General features: G+C 38.3%; 2 protein-coding genes across 4 annotated transcripts; both read left to right on the top strand.

Annotated features, from left to right (window-relative positions):
• Nucleotides 1-1,318: 1,318 nt before the first annotated feature.
• LOC137191946 (ubiquitin-conjugating enzyme E2 G1-like) lies at nucleotides 1,319-6,749 on the top strand. Its single transcript, XM_067602454.1, has 6 exons — nucleotides 1,319-1,376; nucleotides 3,700-3,802; nucleotides 3,959-4,056; nucleotides 4,283-4,461; nucleotides 4,583-4,690; nucleotides 4,788-6,749. Exons 1-5 carry the CDS (start codon nucleotides 1,334-1,336, stop codon nucleotides 4,667-4,669), a joined length of 510 nt encoding a protein of 169 aa, XP_067458555.1. The 5' UTR covers nucleotides 1,319-1,333; the 3' UTR covers nucleotides 4,670-4,690; nucleotides 4,788-6,749.
• Nucleotides 6,750-9,248: 2,499 nt separating this feature from the next.
• rad9b (RAD9 checkpoint clamp component B) lies at nucleotides 9,249-17,916 on the top strand. Of its 3 annotated transcripts, none has more exons than XM_067602399.1 (11): nucleotides 9,249-9,487; nucleotides 9,809-9,879; nucleotides 10,118-10,255; nucleotides 10,449-10,563; nucleotides 12,688-12,787; nucleotides 13,225-13,331; nucleotides 13,552-13,664; nucleotides 14,574-14,638; nucleotides 14,919-15,041; nucleotides 16,711-16,924; nucleotides 17,507-17,916. In XM_067602399.1, exons 1-11 carry the CDS (start codon nucleotides 9,454-9,456, stop codon nucleotides 17,642-17,644), a joined length of 1,218 nt encoding a protein of 405 aa, XP_067458500.1. In that variant the 5' UTR covers nucleotides 9,249-9,453; the 3' UTR covers nucleotides 17,645-17,916. The 3 variants fall into 3 exon arrangements, with proteins under 3 accessions (XP_067458500.1, XP_067458508.1, XP_067458517.1); XM_067602407.1 differs by having other exon boundaries at nucleotides 9,254-9,487; nucleotides 13,552-13,658; XM_067602416.1 differs by lacking the exon at nucleotides 9,809-9,879 and having other exon boundaries at nucleotides 9,258-9,487.
• Nucleotides 17,917-18,111: the final 195 nt, after the last annotated feature.

Genomic DNA, 18,111 nt, shown 5'->3' with positions numbered 1-18,111 from the left:
ATACAATACTATGAAAACAAAACCAGACTATCAGATTATTCATTTTACTGGGAAGATTTCACATCCATAAATCCAAATGCTCAAGGTCTCACCTGTCGTTTGAACTTTTCATGATTGAATTTAGAGAGTATTTTTAGTCTATCCAACTTATAAACAATATGAAATGTGCACATATAATTAGTATGTTCCAGGATTTTCTTTAAAGAAATCAGATTTTATTGCCTACTTTTTCTGTTAAGTTATTTTTCTTTCTATTTATCTATTATTATCAATTTTACCCTTTGTCCTGTTACCATGTTGACTGTATCAACAAACGGAAAATGAAGTCATGTCCTTTATATTATTTTTATTTCATTATGATGTTATGATGTTATTGTTTCTGTTATTGTATTATCGTGAAAAAAGGTAACGCCTGCACACTTACTCCAAGCCACAAAAGTTTAATGATGACAAAGTTTTGATCCTACTTGGATCTTCATCAGGTCAGAATCTTTTAAAAATGGAAACCACACTCATATTTACACATCATGCACACCAATAGGCTGACAAGCTCTATGATGGCAGGTGTGGTTAAACATCCCAGAACAATTAACAATTCAATAAAGCACATAGAAAAAAGCAGTAATACAAAAGTCATACTTCAAAAAACAATACATCAAAAACATCATGAATATCAAACATACGTCTTATATATAAACATTATATCATATTCATCATCCCATATATCAGAATCTACATCACCTATGTTCAAAATATGTTGTATTAAGTTAGAAAAAAGAGAAGAAACCTCAAATTCTTGTACAGAAATTGTGTCTTAACACCCTTCTATAAAAAGTTAACACACCTGGAAAATAACACACCTGTTGAAAATCTAACATTTTTTCATTTTTTCAAATATGCATGTCAGGGTCTAGGAATAGAAAAAATATATAGAGAGAGCCATCATGATACTACCACCATTTTAACTTTAGAGAAAATGTTTGATCTCATACTGTTGATTTAGACCTCTAGGTGTGAGTGTCTGTATTATTATCACACACGTTGTATGTGACTCTTTCTATAAATAAAGTGATGGGGGAAAAAATAACATTAATAAAATCCCTGCTCAAATGACACAATAAATAGTCTTATAAACTGGAGGGCACACACACACACACACGCGCGCACACGCGCACACGACTGCAGACACGCATGCGCACAGCTGAGGCAGCAGCTGAAGCTTGTGTCAAAACACAGCAGGCAGCGCCAGCCTCCACTCGACTCCAGCTCCAGCTCTGGTTTTTCGGGAACTATTTGTCGACTCAAAGTGTTTTTTCATTTACGCCCACGTACCATGACCGAACAATCAGCATTACTTCTTCGAAAACAATTGGCAGGTACTATGAATACTACACTTGCAAGCAAATACAATCGATATAAAGGTTACCTAGCCAGCAGCTAACGTTAGCTTTTTTTTAGCTACGCAAAGCTGTGTTTACGCCATCGGAGTAAGCCCAGAAAGCTAATTTAAGCTACATAATGGGCTCCATTATCACTGTAATCCACTATGTAGCTAAGCTGCTTCGATTAGCTGATACCTGGTGAAAATAACGATACATATTGTCTTTAAAAACATTATTTCTGAACCAATACTGAATCGCAGCGCCAACCTTGCTAACGGGCTAGCAAGTTCGACATTAGTTAGCTGGCGGAACAAAGGAATAATCAATCCAGGGACTCATCTGCTCTGATGACTTTAGCTTAGCTAATGAAAGCTGTATAACCCCCAGCCTTTCACAGACAAACATGCTGTTCAGCAAGTAGCAACTTGTTTAAAATTACAAACTCACCACCTAGCTATATAAGATAATACTCAGCGTTACTCAGGCTAAATCTGGCTGATACTAACGCTGGTAGGTTAGCGGCTTTTTGTGGGTTAATGCATCTCTGTGTTGAAGCCCACTGTGATTAAACTTATTGCTCTCCTTTTGGCTTATTGTGAGAGCCATCATCATTGTGATTAATGGTGATGGCGGTAGTGCCTCTTCTCTCGTTAATGGCAGACACATGGACGTTGGTAAGAAGAGCAGTTTGGTCAGCTGCTGACTGACAGTCGAGTCCAGTTCAGCACCTGGATGTCTGTCTGTCTCTAGTCGGCTAAAAATAGAAGGAATAAGAACATGGATATACTTTTTGTAGAGTTTTTCGACATGCTTAATCACTAAACTGAGCTTGTTAAACTCAACTAAACTATACTAAATGTTTAATTGAAATGTCAAGATGTTTTTGACTCAGCACCTTGATAATTACGATCCGATTACTGAGGAAATGTCATCTGTAATTTAAATACAACAGTCAAGCAGTAAAACGCCTTCAGTGTTAATTCTACACCACTACAAAAGTCAAATAAGGTCAGATTACAGCATGTTTTAACTGTAATGCTGCCTAACAAAACCAAAGTCATTTTAGATATATCAAAATACAGTATTTACAACAGGGTCAGCATCACATTTAATCTATAGACTTATATCCCAAATTGATACTAATATTTCTCCTGTCTGGACACTGTAGCCAGTGACCTACTTTGATAAAGTTAGACTCACTGTGATGTTAGTTACCACAACCACAGACTGCGGTCGGGATTCAGGGTCTCCTGTGGTGCTGAAATGACAGCAAAAAGCCACACTGCCCTCACCAACTGAAAATTAGAGGCTAATAATAGTATAATATACTATGGCTGATTCAGGATAATGAACTAATTGTACAGTATGAAAGTTTTAGTTTTTCAGTGTGTAGGGTTTTGAAGTTGATTTCATTCACCTCTTCAAGTTTTCAATTCTGTTCAACAGTGATTGTTATTGAATATATATAGTTTCTGGCCGGCCAAAACTATATATTCAATGAATAAACTTCAACCACAAGTTAATATCCTACAAAGTGACACCAGGATCACGTCTGAAACATTCAAAACACAGACAAAATTAATATTTCTGTTTTCAAACATATTGACTGATTATGTCCTATACTGAATAAACAAAAATTATATTAGAATGATGCTTTAAGCAAATTTGTCAATGTCAGTGGTGGAAATTGTCTTGAGGTGCACTCACTTTACAGACTTCATGTTACATTAAAAGTTGGTATTACTAATCAGCATCTCATATTTTGGGCAAAAATGGACCAGAGGGCTCAAATGTTCAAATTAGCACAATGTTTATTTTGACAGCATTAATTACACATGCACTGCAACACGGTCATTCCATACTAATCACTATACTCTTAAGCTTTGCTTTTTAAGAGAAATATTAAGTAGAGGTCAAAATTCTTTACCTCCCTATATGTATTTATCCATACATGGTTCAGAAGTGTCAGTGGTGATTGTATCACCTGCTGAAAGTTTGCTGTGTATTCTGTGCAGAAGTCCAGATATTTTTGGTGTTATGTGTTTACCTACATGTTTGCTGTTATTGCCTATTTAAAATGAAATGAATTAATGAAATCTGATCTGAATTCTGTGTTTAAATCTTTTTATCTCTGTTTTCTCAATGTCACAACAAGCAACTTTGTATGTTGACTTCTGCACAATATCCCCAGTATGCTTGACACAACTACTTGTTTACCAACACACCTGTCACCTTCCTGGCAGATGAATTTGTGAAAATGCTATACTTCATTTCCAGTTCATCATATTTAAAAAAAACCTTATGTCTCTTTTTCCAGAGCTCAACAAGAACCCCGTGGAGGGCTTTTCAGCTGGTCTGATAGATGATGATGACATATATAAATGGGAAGTTGTTATCATCGGTCCACAAGATACCCTTTTGTAAGTAAGAACTTATTTGCATAAGAGCTTCCTTGGTTGAGATATTTGGGTTCCAAACCAAAATATATGTGCAGATTCAGATTTATATTAAAATTTGAACTATTATTTTCCATAATATCTCACTTTGTCCTTGCTCTTTTTTTGTTTCCACTGCAGTGAAGGAGGGTTTTTCAAAGCTTACCTTACCTTTCCCTATGATTATCCACTACGGCCTCCAAAGATGAAGTTCATCACTGAAATCTGGCACCCAAATGGTAAACACACATAGAGCAAAGTGTTTGATGTTTACTGACTTCAAATCTTAATTGCCATCCCCTGGTCTGGACGTTTAAATAAATATAAACATAAATGTTATGCTACTGCATCATTTTGATGTTTTTTGTGACTGAGCAGCACTATAATCCAAGCTGTGAGTTTGATAGTAATGAAGACTTTAATTTATACAAGCTACTGTTAAACATGTGTTCCCATCCTTTACAGTTGCAAAGAACGGGGATGTTTGCATCTCAATTCTGCATGAGCCTGGAGAGGATAAGTTTGGTTATGAAAAGCCTGAGGAACGCTGGCTTCCGATTCACACAGTAGAGACAATCATGATTAGTGTTATCTCCATGTTGGCAGACCCCAACAGCGATTCACCAGCTAATGTGGATGCTGCGGTGAGTTATACCACTTATCCCATTCCCCTGACACTGGAAATCCCTTTTTCACTCTTATTATCTTGGCACCTCAAGTAAATTGAGGATGTTTTGTTAAAGGAATCTCATGTTGTTCCCACAGAAAGAGTGGAGGGAGGACCCCAACGGTGAATTCAAGAGGAAGGTGGCCCGCTGTGTAAGAAAAAGTCAAGAGATGGCGTTTGATTAGGAGTCAATTGTAAATTCCAGGGTAAGTACTGTATATGGAAATGTTTGCTATGCAACACTCATCATGTGGGAAATCCTCCTTCTGGACACAAAGTAATTACAATGTTCCTTTTTTCCAGTTAAAGGAAATGCCTTCAGAGGGAAAATTTCAGCAAAAGGCTTTTGCACCCCTTGTTTTGCCAGTCAAAGGAATTGGTTGGCTTCAACCACGTTTCTGTGAACGGTTGTCATTTTCCGCAAGATGAGCCAATTTGAGAACCCTACCAGCGAAATTCACCTGTTTCCTACCTGGAATTGTATATTTAATTTTATTTATTTTGAAAAATTAATGATGTAAGATATGTCACTACTGTAAATTAACTTGCTTTTTTATCTGCTGCTGAACAGTTTCTACTTTATACCAGGTTTCTTATGCAATTTAGTGGTCAAGATTGTGTAAAACAAACAAAAGCCCGTTACCATTAGGTCATCACTCGTCCTCCCTACTGCATACTTACCACCAGATTAATGTCGGCCCAACAAATTTCTGTCAATAGATGTGATCATTTTGAAAACTGTCATTGAATCACTGTTGCCTTTTGTTGGCTTCACTTCCTCACAGTCTGCTTGTTGTTCAGAGGGACAGGTTAAGAACTTTTTGAGGCACTTATAAAATGTTTTCATACAGTCTTTATTTTTCTCTGAGAAATGGCCTTCTGTTAGAATTTCCCTCCAATACTAGTGTATCTCTGTTAGATATGAAACCATGACTCTCAAACCTGCATGATCCCCTCAAACAGCTCTATTATGTATTGTTGCTAGCTGTGGATGTAAATGGAATGGCTTACTCAGTGTTTTGAGAGTTATCGTTTTATAATATATTGGCTTGCACAAGGCATGGCTAACGTTAACAGGAGGTTTGTGCCAACTTCTCAGGATTAAACTTTAGTAGGATCTCAATTAGCAATCAGTAAAATAGACCTCTAATATTCCCGACCCTTCCTCTAAACATGTGGCCTTGAAGGTCAATAAGGATGTCTATTAATTACCACTGAGTTTAATGTCTTTTTGCAATGTTAATTCTAAATCATGGACAACCAAAAACAGTCTGTGAAAATAGCCTAAGCTGTGATTCTTCCGTTTGTGTACTGGTTAACTGGCGTCTGAGCTTACCTCAATTTAAAAGGCTAACAAATTTGATGAGGATTCTGGTTGAGTTTTTAATCTATTAACATAGGGAATTTTAGGGGCTACATTGTAGAGTTAGGCTAGTCGTTCTTACGTTGTTCATTGTGGCACATTTGGCTTTGGATCAGTGTGTGAGTAAATGATGTGTAAGTCACATTCACTCGTGGGTTTAGACTCTGAGGACTTTGGGTAGATTGTAAAGTAATGCTCTTAAATTCTATCAACATCTTGAGTTCAGACTGATGCATATTTAGTCAACATTTATCACCTTTTCTTAATCACTGAATTTGGGTTGTAATTGTTGATAGAGACTTGAAGTTAACTCACCACATAGTAAATAAATGTTCTCATTGGAAAAGGACACAATCCTGCATCTAGGTTTTTATTTTGAAGAATATACACAGTCGTGTTTGGGTGGAGTCTGGAAACCATTGGCTTTTGTTCACTTCCATTGATGGTGTTGCTGACTATTTAGCCATGATGACATCTATTTTGAATTACAATACTGTTATACATGATTGATCTGTGACTGACATTGAAAAGTAACTAACCAACCTTTGGCGCATGCAATCAGGTTTGAAGGAGTTGGGTATGTTTAAATAGGATACCATTGTTAGTACATTCTGGGTGAATGTGATGTGTACAGTTAGTAGATTTCTGTAGACTTGATCACATAACTGCTGTCAACATTACCTTTTTAAGTCAGAATTTTCTAACCTACCATGACCTCCTCTGACCGGTGTTCACTGTATTTGCACAGATTCGGTGCGTTTTGAAATGTCATTAAGCAATACGCTCTGAAAATGGTGTGTCCAGGTAATCCACCCTAACGCCATTATTTGTTTTGGGTTTTTTCCATTTTGTGTCAATGCAATGTATATTGGACATGATGCTCAATAAAGTGTGTAAACAGAGTGGTTTGTAATTTTGTTTGCGTTTTACATTTTAGATGAGAACACGCTCTGGGTTCAAGTGTATTAGACCTCTGCTGTGTAATTGGAACCCTGGGAATAGTGTCAGGTTTCAGGACTGGCTTATTTCACACTAATAGGCTCTGCTGGTTGCAACAAATACTGAGCAGATAAAGATGCTAGCAACCTCTCTGATATATCTGCAGGAAATACTGCTATTGTAACGAACAATGAGGAAACAGGTTACATTTGAGCACCTGAAAAGAGAGAACTTGTTGAAAACTGGAAGTGGTCACATCTTAATGAGGTAAGATCACAGTGTGAGAGTTAACTTCTTTAATGGATGAATAGAGATGATGGATTTATTTCTTTTCAAACTGAGATTCTTGATTTTTAGGTCTGCAGAAGCTAATAAGAGGTGCAAGGCTGGTGAGTTGTATGTTCCTTTACATGCCAACTAGACTTGAATAAACCTGTTCTTTATTGAAGTACAAAATAGATGATTGAATGCAAACTGCATCTGAAACATAATGTAACATTTGCTTTCTCTTTGATGACTCAGATATTGAGTTAAAGTGGAATACCACAGTATGAAAATACTTTATTGGGAGTTAAAGTCCTGCATTCAATATTTAAATTAAGTGAAAGAACTATAAGGAAAATACAGCATACCTTAAGTATCAAAATACTTGTTATGCAGATTGGACACTTTCTGTTACATTATTACATATACATTAACGTAAGCAGCGATTTAATCTAGCTTGTCAAGGTGAAACAAATTTTAACAACTTAATATAGTGTTGGGTAGTTTATATCAAATCATATTGTAAAATACTCTGTAAAGTAACTTGTAACTATCAAATATCTAAGTAAATGATTAAAGAAATGTAGAGAAAAAGTACAATTTCCCTCTGAAATGTGGTGAAATAGAAGTAGAGAGTAGGAGCACAAAATGAAAATACACAAGTAAAGTACATCACAACTGTACTTTAGTACAGCATTTGAGTCAATGAGTTATTTTCCACCACAGGAACATAACGCTTTTTCATTTTTGCTAATACATTGAACAGATGGATCCAGATTTGGTGTAATGGGTTCAATAATGTGTGTGATAATGCACTTACAATTGCATTAACAATTTTTATGCATAAAAAATACCATAAGTTATCTTAATTGTCCTAAATAATATACTGTTTTGTTGCATGCTGCCCTTGTCAGGCTTTGAATGTTTACCTAGTCAGCAGGAGAGGGAGATGTACAGAGGAACACACATTAATGTGTCTGCTGGCGGCCAGCACATGAAGACAATACATGTTCCCAAATCTATGATGTCTGCACCTTTCTTACAGGTAACCACATAAGTGTTGGAACATTACTCCAATACTTTCTCTTTTTTCTAGTTTTTAATGTCAAAAGGCTTTAAGAGGATTTAAAACAAGAGATAATCATCACATCTGTCTTATTTCTGCCTCAGCATCCAGCCCTCACAGTTGGACAGAGGCGCTATCTTTGCAGTATAGCAAATGTTTACAGCACAGAGCACATGAGGTGGCAGATGAAGCAGCACTATCTCAATGTGCTGCACATATGCCTTCAATCAGGTGCGTATCTAACAGTAAATGTCTATAGCTTGAGGTTTGACAGCTAATATCCGTCTCATGGTGTGTTTTGTGTCTCACAGGTCAGAATACCACTTGTAGGAGGAGATATGGGGACCATCAGGATAAAGAGAAGTGTATGTGCAGAAGGGATGCAGAAAAAGATGTGGAGGCAAGGACAAAGCTGCAACTGCAGAGGAAAAGCAGCAGCACAGCTAATTCTGATGTCATACTTCCAAAAATAGTCAAGGGATGACAGATATTAACAACCTTTTAGTGAGTGTATCATGGATGTCTTTGTTTCAGTACCTGTTAATTGTCAAATACTACAAATGTCCCCGATCAAGAAATGTGTGACGTGTGAGATCTATATATGTTGCAAATACTGTGTATACAATTATAGAATACAATATGTTACTTCAATGTAAAGTTGTATTAGTTGTCATTTAGTGTACTTCTATTCTTGATCATATCACAAACACAGCGGGTATTAAAGTGCATATTTTGTTGTCCTTGAGTTTTATGAGTCAGAATGTAATTTTGAATGATATATCTGTATTTGGACGTTATTTAAGTAGACTGGACCTGGGTCAAGTTGAATTTTCAGTAAGGTAGACTGATTTAGACATAGGGGCATGTCAACTCACTGTCATCCTCATGAGTCCGTCACATAGACTGTATATAATATACACTGTGTATAATATACAGTCTATAGTCAGTCATTACTTCTGATTTAAGATGATGGTTAGGAGGGCTGTCCCACAAGTGTGGTGCAGCAGAGCAGAAGGCTTTAAATTTAACTGGAGGAAATTGATGACATGGCATGACAGTGTAGCATTGAGATGTCCTGTATGATATATTATTTACAATAAAAATCCCCATTTTTATTATTGCTTTGCATGCTTGTAAACTATTTCAATAACTACTTCTGTCCAGGAACCACAAGTGGAAAACAGCCTTTTTGCTAATTTTGTCGATTAGTAAGCAATGCCGCTGTTACTGCAAATGTAAATACATTAATACCATGATGTAACAATATATGCGCGTATATCTGCGCGCGCTGTTTGCCCACTGTTGAGCTCGTGAGTCTACTTTTGACATCAGCAGATATGGACTGTGTCCTCGAAGGAAATTGTGTAAAAGGTAAAAAAAAACAAAAACAAAAACAAAAATTGACCAGCTAAATATGACCAAGTGCTGCAAAATAATGTATTAAAGTGTGTAATTTAGATACTTCGCAGTTTTAGCAGCTCACATGAAGCTTGTAAAGAGATTAATTAATGATCATGGTCGACGCTAGCTTGGCTAATGTAAGTTAGCTGAACGTAACTTAGCTAGGATACCTACTATTTAGTTAGTGTCACTATAAATAGTTCAAACCACAAATTTATATTACAATAACTATCTAGCTAAGTTATAGTAACACATGTTATGTTGCTAACCTTGCCCTGCCGCTTGTTGCAGCATTTGGAAAGGCCATTCATGCCCTTTCACGGATTGGTGATGAGCTCTGGTTGGATCCCATGGTCAAAGGGGTAAGCGTAATAAAAGAGACTGTTTGTATTTATCTCATATTCCTGACTTTAACCGGGGGCTTAGTACGAAATTTTAGAGGATTATTATTATTTGGCCCCGCCTGTACTTCTTGTTTAAATAAAATAAATGTGACTTTACATAACAGGTTTTGTTTTCCTGTCCCCACCTTATTTCCTCTCAGACAATGGCAAGAGCAAGGAGCAACATTTTGACTGAATCTCTCTCTTTGTCTTAAAGTTGGCGCTGAGATCAGTGAATTCTGCTCATTCTGCATACGCCTGCTTCCTCTTCTCGCCACTGTTCTTCCAGCACTACAGCCCGGTATCAGGATCACAGCAGGGCGGTGAAACAATTACATGCAAACTGGTCATGAAGGTATATGAGTCTTGTTGGTTATTCATTCTGTACAGAGCTCAAAATTACATCCAGGATAAAGGAGACAGTAATGGAGGTTTAATCAAACCAGAACTGAACTAAGGCACAATAAGTGACAATAATGTTCTCTATGATTTAAGTTTTGAAACCTGTGATGACAAGCTGAACTAAAACATGTCCATTTGTTTTGAAGTCTGTGCTGCCACTTTTCCGGTGTTTGGTGTCCATTGAGCGTAATGTGGAACAATGTCAGATATCAGTCGGCACTCCCAAAGACAGGGTGATGATCCAGTTTTTCTGCAGGCACGGTAGGGAACGTGGGGTTTTCTATCATAAGCTACCTATGGGTAAAGGAAAGATTCAGGATTTCTAGAGAACTGTCATCTCATTTGCTAGTATAGAGTTATTTTTGACAGCTCTGTTGGTCCATTCATGTATCATCTGTTCATTTAATTAATATATTCAGTATGGCAAAAGAAAAATTAAAATGTCTATGCACTAAAAAATTAAAACTTTTTTTCTTTAGCCTATCTATTTCCCCATTTCCAATAGTGTCTTCCTGCTGCATTTCCACAATTTGTGCATGCGCAGTGCTTAGTGCTTACTCCTTGTCTTCAACAGGAGTTCTGCGTGCCTGCTGAGTAACCGCTGCTAAAGCAAAAACTGTTGACATGATGTTGTATCTTAGGTGAAGTACTGTTCAAAAACGATAATTGTCGAGGAAGGCATATTCTATTACTTTAGCTTATGTCGTTATCAAATGCTGAGCCTAAATTGACCAAATATTTGTGCTTATATGACCATGTGATTGGACTCTTGGGCTGCGTGGTTTCACAGACTCACTCTTAAGGTTGGGGCTGGGGGAGGTGGGCGTTGACATTCTACCATTTTTATAAATTTCATGAAGTAGACAACTCCCAAACATTTGATCTTACATCAGCAGTGGCCCCGCCTTTTCAGGGCTGATTTTAAGTAGCAGATGACAGGTTGATCCATTTTAAACCCATGAAATATTTGATGTCAATGTCAATATTAACACCAGCAGTGATGTGTTTCATCACAGTACAGTCATATTATTTAGATAACAGCTCAAAAAACACGTTTATGTTTGCAGTACCTCTTTAATGTATCTATTGATTATGTCTTTAGGGCCTAACTGGAAGAACAGGACCAATGCGCCCTCTAGTGGGTCACCACTGTGGCTGTTGGGTCTCTGTGTGCTATCAGTCCAATTTTTTTCTGTGACCAGAGACCTGTATCGCAAAGTAAATTCTACTTAGTCTGGCTCTCATTGGGTGAGCTGGCTTCACTGAGCCTAACATTGTCAACTAGCTCAGTCAACTCTGGGTTTTCTTATGTGGCTGCAAGTGTTTTTCAAGACTGTTTCTGCAACCAAAGCAAAGAGAGGAAAAGTAGTTAATGACTGATGAGATCTGTTTGACCAAAAGTTGTATTTATAATCATGGGAGCCAATTAACAGTGTGAGCTGTTTTTATTTAGGGTCAGATTAAATTATGGTTACCATAGAAACCTTCAGTGCATCTGTAAACCTGCAACCCAGCTACATGAAGATGCCCATCACCTGCTGGAAAATATTAAACTTTGTTACCACAGAAACGATAAGAACAAACAAGCTTTGTTTAGATGTTTTATACTTTTAGTTGATGGTCTTCAGGTTAGAAAACAAGAAAACTGACAGATATACTTTGTGTTATCTGTCAATCAACTAATTTGTAGCTTAGATTTATTTTACAGTGATAAATTGTAGGTCCTGGTGTCAGTGTTCATAATAGTCAATTGTGAATTCAAAATAGGTTTTTGACTGTATAGAAAAGCCATGCTAAATCATTTTAGCATTATCATTTTCACTGATATTTGTCAAACAGCTGTAGTCAATTCATGAACAGCAGTTATTTTAAAAAATGTGCATCATTTAGTGCTGGAAGGTATGATGCATGTGTGTTGCCTTTCAGATTTGCTAACCCTCAGAGACAATAGTAATACATGTTATAATGCTGCCAATTGTTTGTGTTTTTAGGTCATTGTGTAATGAGTTTTCTTGTTGGGAGACCAGTGTTGTTAGTTTTCTGGGTCCAGAGTTTATTCTGATGGAAGTGTTTTGGTCGTATTGAAATGTGTATTAGCAAATGTGAAAAGCTGTAAATGAAAAGATGACACACGGACCATTACATGCATCAACTTAGATGAACTAGAATTGTTAACAGTAAAGTTTATGACAGTTTGTTGAAAATGGCAACAATGTTGACACATGTAATGTCCAATACTAGGTTTCTAAAATTCTCAACCTTTTTCTGTAACATTTATTTTACCAGAATGTCCTCTACTAACCTTATGCTGCAGACATGGTATTGCATATTGTCAGCACTTGGTGGCAGTGTGCTCCAAATGTCTTGTCTCTGCTTTTGTGATAGGCATCACCAAAACCCACAACCTATATTTCCAGGAAAGTGAGGCTCTGCAGGCAGTATTTGCCTCACACCTGTGTCCCAATGTGCTGAAGGCTCCAGCCAGGTTAGTAACCTACACTTCTTTACAAAGTCAGCACATAAAACCTGAGGAGCACATTTCTATGATTGAGTTGGACTTTTTTTTTTTTTTTACACAAACAGTGTTGGCTTAGAAGTCCATCTGAGCTCTTTTCCCCTTTACGGCAGAAGTGAATTTATTGTGAAACTAATAAGATGTATGGTAGCTGCCTGCTGGGTGTTCACAATATTTTGTTCTCTCAGCTGACTCCAGGAGACAGATGAAACCCCGAAAGATACATCAGTTCAGTTCATTTCAACATAATCAACCCGAATGACAAGGACATAATAATGTTTCAAATCAAAAGGGTCTCAAATGAAGAACACCATCATCCATCAGTAGCACAGCATTAAAATAAAGCTCCCTGCTTGTTTGGTTGATTCTGTGTTGGTTTGCACATGTTTTGCTCTCAACTCCTGCAGGCTTCTTGGTGATATGGTGATGCATTTCCCAGCGTCTCAGGAGGAAATCACTCTGTCCATGACTCCCCTGAGAGTCTGTCTGAGAAATTACTATGAGGGTGGAAATGGTGAGCTAATGTTACACTGTGATTTGGCTCAGACCCTGGACAATGCCATGATAGATATTATAAACAGTTTAAAAGTCAATGTTGAACCGGAGACTGACAATTGACTGACAATACAACCTGATGGTGTAAAAATCACTCATGTAATTCTTCAACCACATTTGAACAAACATTATGAAATGCAGTGCAAACACTATTTGACTTGGATGTGCTTCTGTCACAGATCACATGAAGACGATGTACACTGAGATGTCCTTACACCCAGACGAGTTTGACTACTTTCAGTTTGGAGGGGACTCGGACATAACCTTCTGTCTGAAGGAGCTGAGAGTAATGGTTATTTTTGGAGGCTCCCTTTATCCCGTCACATGTGAATATTATGTGTGTGTATTCTTGCGCATATGTGTGTGTGTGAGGGGCTCGCCAGGGTCATTTTATGTCTAAGAGGTCATATTTCTGGTCCTGTAATCTAGATACTGGAGTGTTGGAAAGGCTCTGTACCCAACTCTCTGTATCATTTTCATGTGAACTTTCCCCTCAGTGCTCGTTTTATAGCAAAGATAGTGTGACTGAAGTTACTCATATTATACCACTACGTAGAAAAAGTAATTGAAGTTATGAGCTGCAGAAATTATAGGCTACACATTTCAAATGTGTAACTTTAAAGCCAAATAGGAATTTGTTTGTTTAAAAAAATAAGGACTGCTTGCACTCCAGTCAGCCTTAAACTTTTTATATTTTGAGTAACTGCAAAACACTGGATCTTAGAGAACTATAATGTTATTTCCAGAATAGCGTGAGTGGTAATCCAAGTGGTTTGTCACAGTGTCTAAATGAGCACACCCCAACTTAAGTTTCTTTGAAAACAAGCAGCAAAAGGACTTGGTTGGCCATTTGGAAATTTGGATGAACTGTGTTAGTCCAGTTAATGAGCATTAACGCCCACAACTCTTGTCCCTCATGTCTTTGAATGTCTCTTTGACACCCCGCTGTGAGGCTCCTCATTAGCCAGCCTAGTCTTCTTGTTCCTGTTGGTTCCTTCAGAAGTGGAAATCGGGTTTGGATGGATTAGAAACCTGGCTTTAAGTTTTAGTCGGCCTCAATTTACTTGAGCATTGTTATTTTCTTTAGCCAGATCATTGCAAACATGCTATATTTTACCCTTAAAATGAAAGGGTTAATAGTCATGATATGGATGCACACAAGCATATCTCGATTGTTGCTACTGCTGTTCTTTTTTCCCAGGGTTTACTGTCCTTTGCAGAATCACATTCCCTGCCAGTATCGGTCCACTTTGGTGCTCCAGGAAAGTAAGTGTCTTTACCATCACGATTAGCTCAAGAGACCTTCATATCTCAAGTTACAGAGACCAACGTCAGTCTTCATGCTGAGACTGTAATTAACACCAGCCAGCCTCAAAACTCAGTAAAATATTTTGTCTTTGGCTGGTGAGTCTGTTTATATTACCAATCATTTTAGTGACCAGGTCATGTGAGATTTTCTATTGGCTGCTAAAACGGTGAAAGATACTGGTGAATTGAAAAAGCAGACATATTCAAGTCATTAGATTTCTGTCAATGTTATTTGTAGGCCTGTGTGCTTCTCTGTGGAGGACATGGTGCTGGAGGCCATGGTGGTGCTGGCTACTCTGATTGACTCTGAAAGCAGGGGCCCCTCTCAGCCTACAGAGACCCTGGCCCAGACTTCCCCCAGGTAAAAAAACACTACGCTGGCTACAATCCCTCTGCTTTTCGATCCAACTCTGCCTGCAGCATTTGAGATGTGTTCAACCCTCAGCACGGTTGTACAGATAAGGATGAGATTTATTTTGACCAGGCAGCATTCTTGTCACAACTGAAGTCTTTGCAGGCCCAGTTTCTCAGATCCACAGTGACAATGTATTAGCGGGTATAATTGAATCTTCCCACAGGGCTCTACCTGAGCTTCTCTCCTGGCACTCAGTCAATGCAGTTTGCCCTCATTGGCTGTTTTTAGCTTCCTAAGAGGGCATAGTGTTGCAGCAGCCAATCTTGTGTCTGTAACAGAGATAAATAGGGCAAGCCCAGGACATGTTGGGTTACGTTAGAAGCTTGTCAGTGTGACAGAAAGTAATCCCCTCATCTCTACTATGCTAGCCTGCTTGGCCGTTCTGCCAGTGTCACTTGTCCTGCTCTAACTGTCTCACTGTGTTGTACTGTGCTTTGGGCTCTGGGTGGATCCTGTCACACCAGTCCCAGCTGGACTGTTGAACATCTGGGTCATTTGTGGCTTGGTTTACTTGTGCGCACTGCAGGGAGTCTGCAGCGACATTACTGACCTGATGAGCAGGCAATTTTTCAGTGCTCCTGTCCCGACTGCTTAGGAATTCACCTACAACATGCACTCCTTCACCTTTTATTCTGTTTTGAAACCAATCATTTAGGCTTTTTCTGCTCATATGCAGAGTATTTTTTGTTATTTGTGGCATGCTTGTTAAACAAAACTTGTTTGTTTGCTGCTTTGGGGCTTTTTGTACAGAGCCTGAGGTCGTCTGAAGACAGTTTAGAAGCAGCTCTTTACATCTTCCTCTTGTGGGTTTCCTCTTTATACTTCTGGTCTGGTTGTTTCTCTGAGGGTTATGACATATAGTGTGGGTTGTTTTGTTGTTTGCTAATACCATGCTTAAGGCCACATTCAGTATCAGATGATATAGAGCTACACACCATGCACATGAATGTCTTTGTAAAGGTGAATAAACACGATGTTCTTGATATTTCCATGAAATCTAAATGTACCAGGACAAACTCCTTAAAGCAACACTAAAGTTGATACAGTGTTTCTTTTAACCCAGTGTCATGGTTCATTTGTATATTTGGTTGTTTCAGTGTCAGAATAAATATTTTTTGTCTTTTATTATATGCTGCTTTCACTCCACCTCATGCTCAAACTACAAGTGTTATTTTAATATTAACATCATTGTAGGGCTGGTGGGAACAAAAACAAAATGTAGTATTGAAGGCAACAAGTGAGAAAACAGGATCAAAAATGTATTTAAATCTTCCCCAGAAACAGTTTTTTTCCCAGCAGAGTTTCCAAAAAGTTGCCCTGTATTTCAAACTTACTGTTTTTAGCAGTGTGTGAGACTTCTACTCTGGCCTTTGTGCACCTCTCGTCTTTTCTCTGCCCCTTGTTTTTCCATTTCATGGCTGCTACCTTCTTTGTCGGTATAACAAACACCTCTCCACACAGGGCACAGTACCAAACCACATCCTCAGGTGTCAAATTTCACATAGATGTACTGTGATTTCACTGTGTTGTCCACATAGTAACAAAACTAATCTCTTGCTGATATAGAACATAACACAATGCAGCTTGTGCATACAGGTGTTGTTTGTGTTCCCAGGTGTCTTGCACTACGTGTGGGGTCATGTGAGACAGACACCGATAAGCCCCAGGATATTCCTGTTGTGATGGAGCTGATCGCATCCAGCCAGGGCAGCCCTATATTCAACCCAGCCACTCTGATGCAGCCTCTGCCTCAGACTGATGACCCACACAGACTCTGTGTACCTGATGAGGCCTGTGCCAGTGCCACCACAACTCCTGCTTCCTCCACGGTAACAAGAGCTCCCTGTTGCTTTGTAATCTTCACTGGGAACTCCATATGGCCTCTGTTTGTTCCACCGAGGCTAACATGCTTTAGTTTTGACAGGCTGGGTGGCATTGTGAAGTGCCAAAGTGCTTGAAGAGTTTTACTTTGACCTCTACTGGAAATATGCCCAGACTGCCATAATGCTTCGCTGTATGAGGTGTGACTAAAGACAACAAGCAAGGTGACACTGGATGTGAGAGATAGGAAGTCCATGTTCTATGTCAACATAATGAATCCTACCATTTTGCTGAGATCACAGTCACTGCCTTTTTTCTAGAGCTTGATTTGTTCCCAATCTTATTTTTAACTTACTGTAATGTACTGTATTGCTTCTCCATACTGAATGTTTTAGTACAGGAAGAGGTTAATATACTGTCATCAAACAGGTTTTTAGTGACCTGCTGGGTTTATGTACCACTTTACAATGGTCCAGATACAATCTCAGCGCTCAAATGTTTTTATTGCACTGAGGATTAAAGGCTGAGGATAAAAAGGCAACTCATTCTTAAGAAAACTACAATATTTGTATGTTTGTTTTTCCCTGTAGATCTGCTCCCTCCTGTTCAGGGCCTTGTCCTCAGAGCAGGACGATGATGGTTGTGCTGCCAGACTGCCTGTCCTGGCATGTTACAGCGACACGGAGGAGGATATGGAGGACGACTCTACAAGAAGCCCTTCACTCTGAGGACAGAGCTGTTAACCACTGCCCAACTCTCATCTTGACTTTTTTGAATTCATCTGAAAGTAGGCCACAACATTATAAACTGTAGTCTGGATGGTTAAATTAATTAATATTTAATATATTTTACATTTCAAGTCATTTTTAAGCATGTTGTTTATAGCTAAAATGTTGCTTTGCTTGTTTAAACTGTTTACAACGTGTCACGTTTCTCCAATGTTCACTTGGAAATACAAGAGAATGTATTTATTTATCAAAGATTATATCAATCAATTTGTTTTGCTGTGTCAGTGGGTGGAGTGCATTAGTCATAGCATGCGGGTAGAAAATTACTATTTGGTCTTGTCAATGAAAACATGACTTCGGCTTGAAGATGCCACACCTGTCTGTTGACGGTAACTCGTGACGTCTGAGGAATGTGGGAGTAGTGCACACACAAATAGTACATGGTGTTCTTAAGTATTATCTTTAGC

Source organism: Thunnus thynnus, chromosome 2, assembly GCF_963924715.1.
Source record: "Thunnus thynnus chromosome 2, fThuThy2.1, whole genome shotgun sequence".
NCBI classification, from domain to species: domain Eukaryota; kingdom Metazoa; phylum Chordata; class Actinopteri; order Scombriformes; family Scombridae; genus Thunnus; species Thunnus thynnus.
Note: the sequence above shows the minus strand (reverse complement) of the source record. Positions and strands in the feature narration are given on the sequence as shown.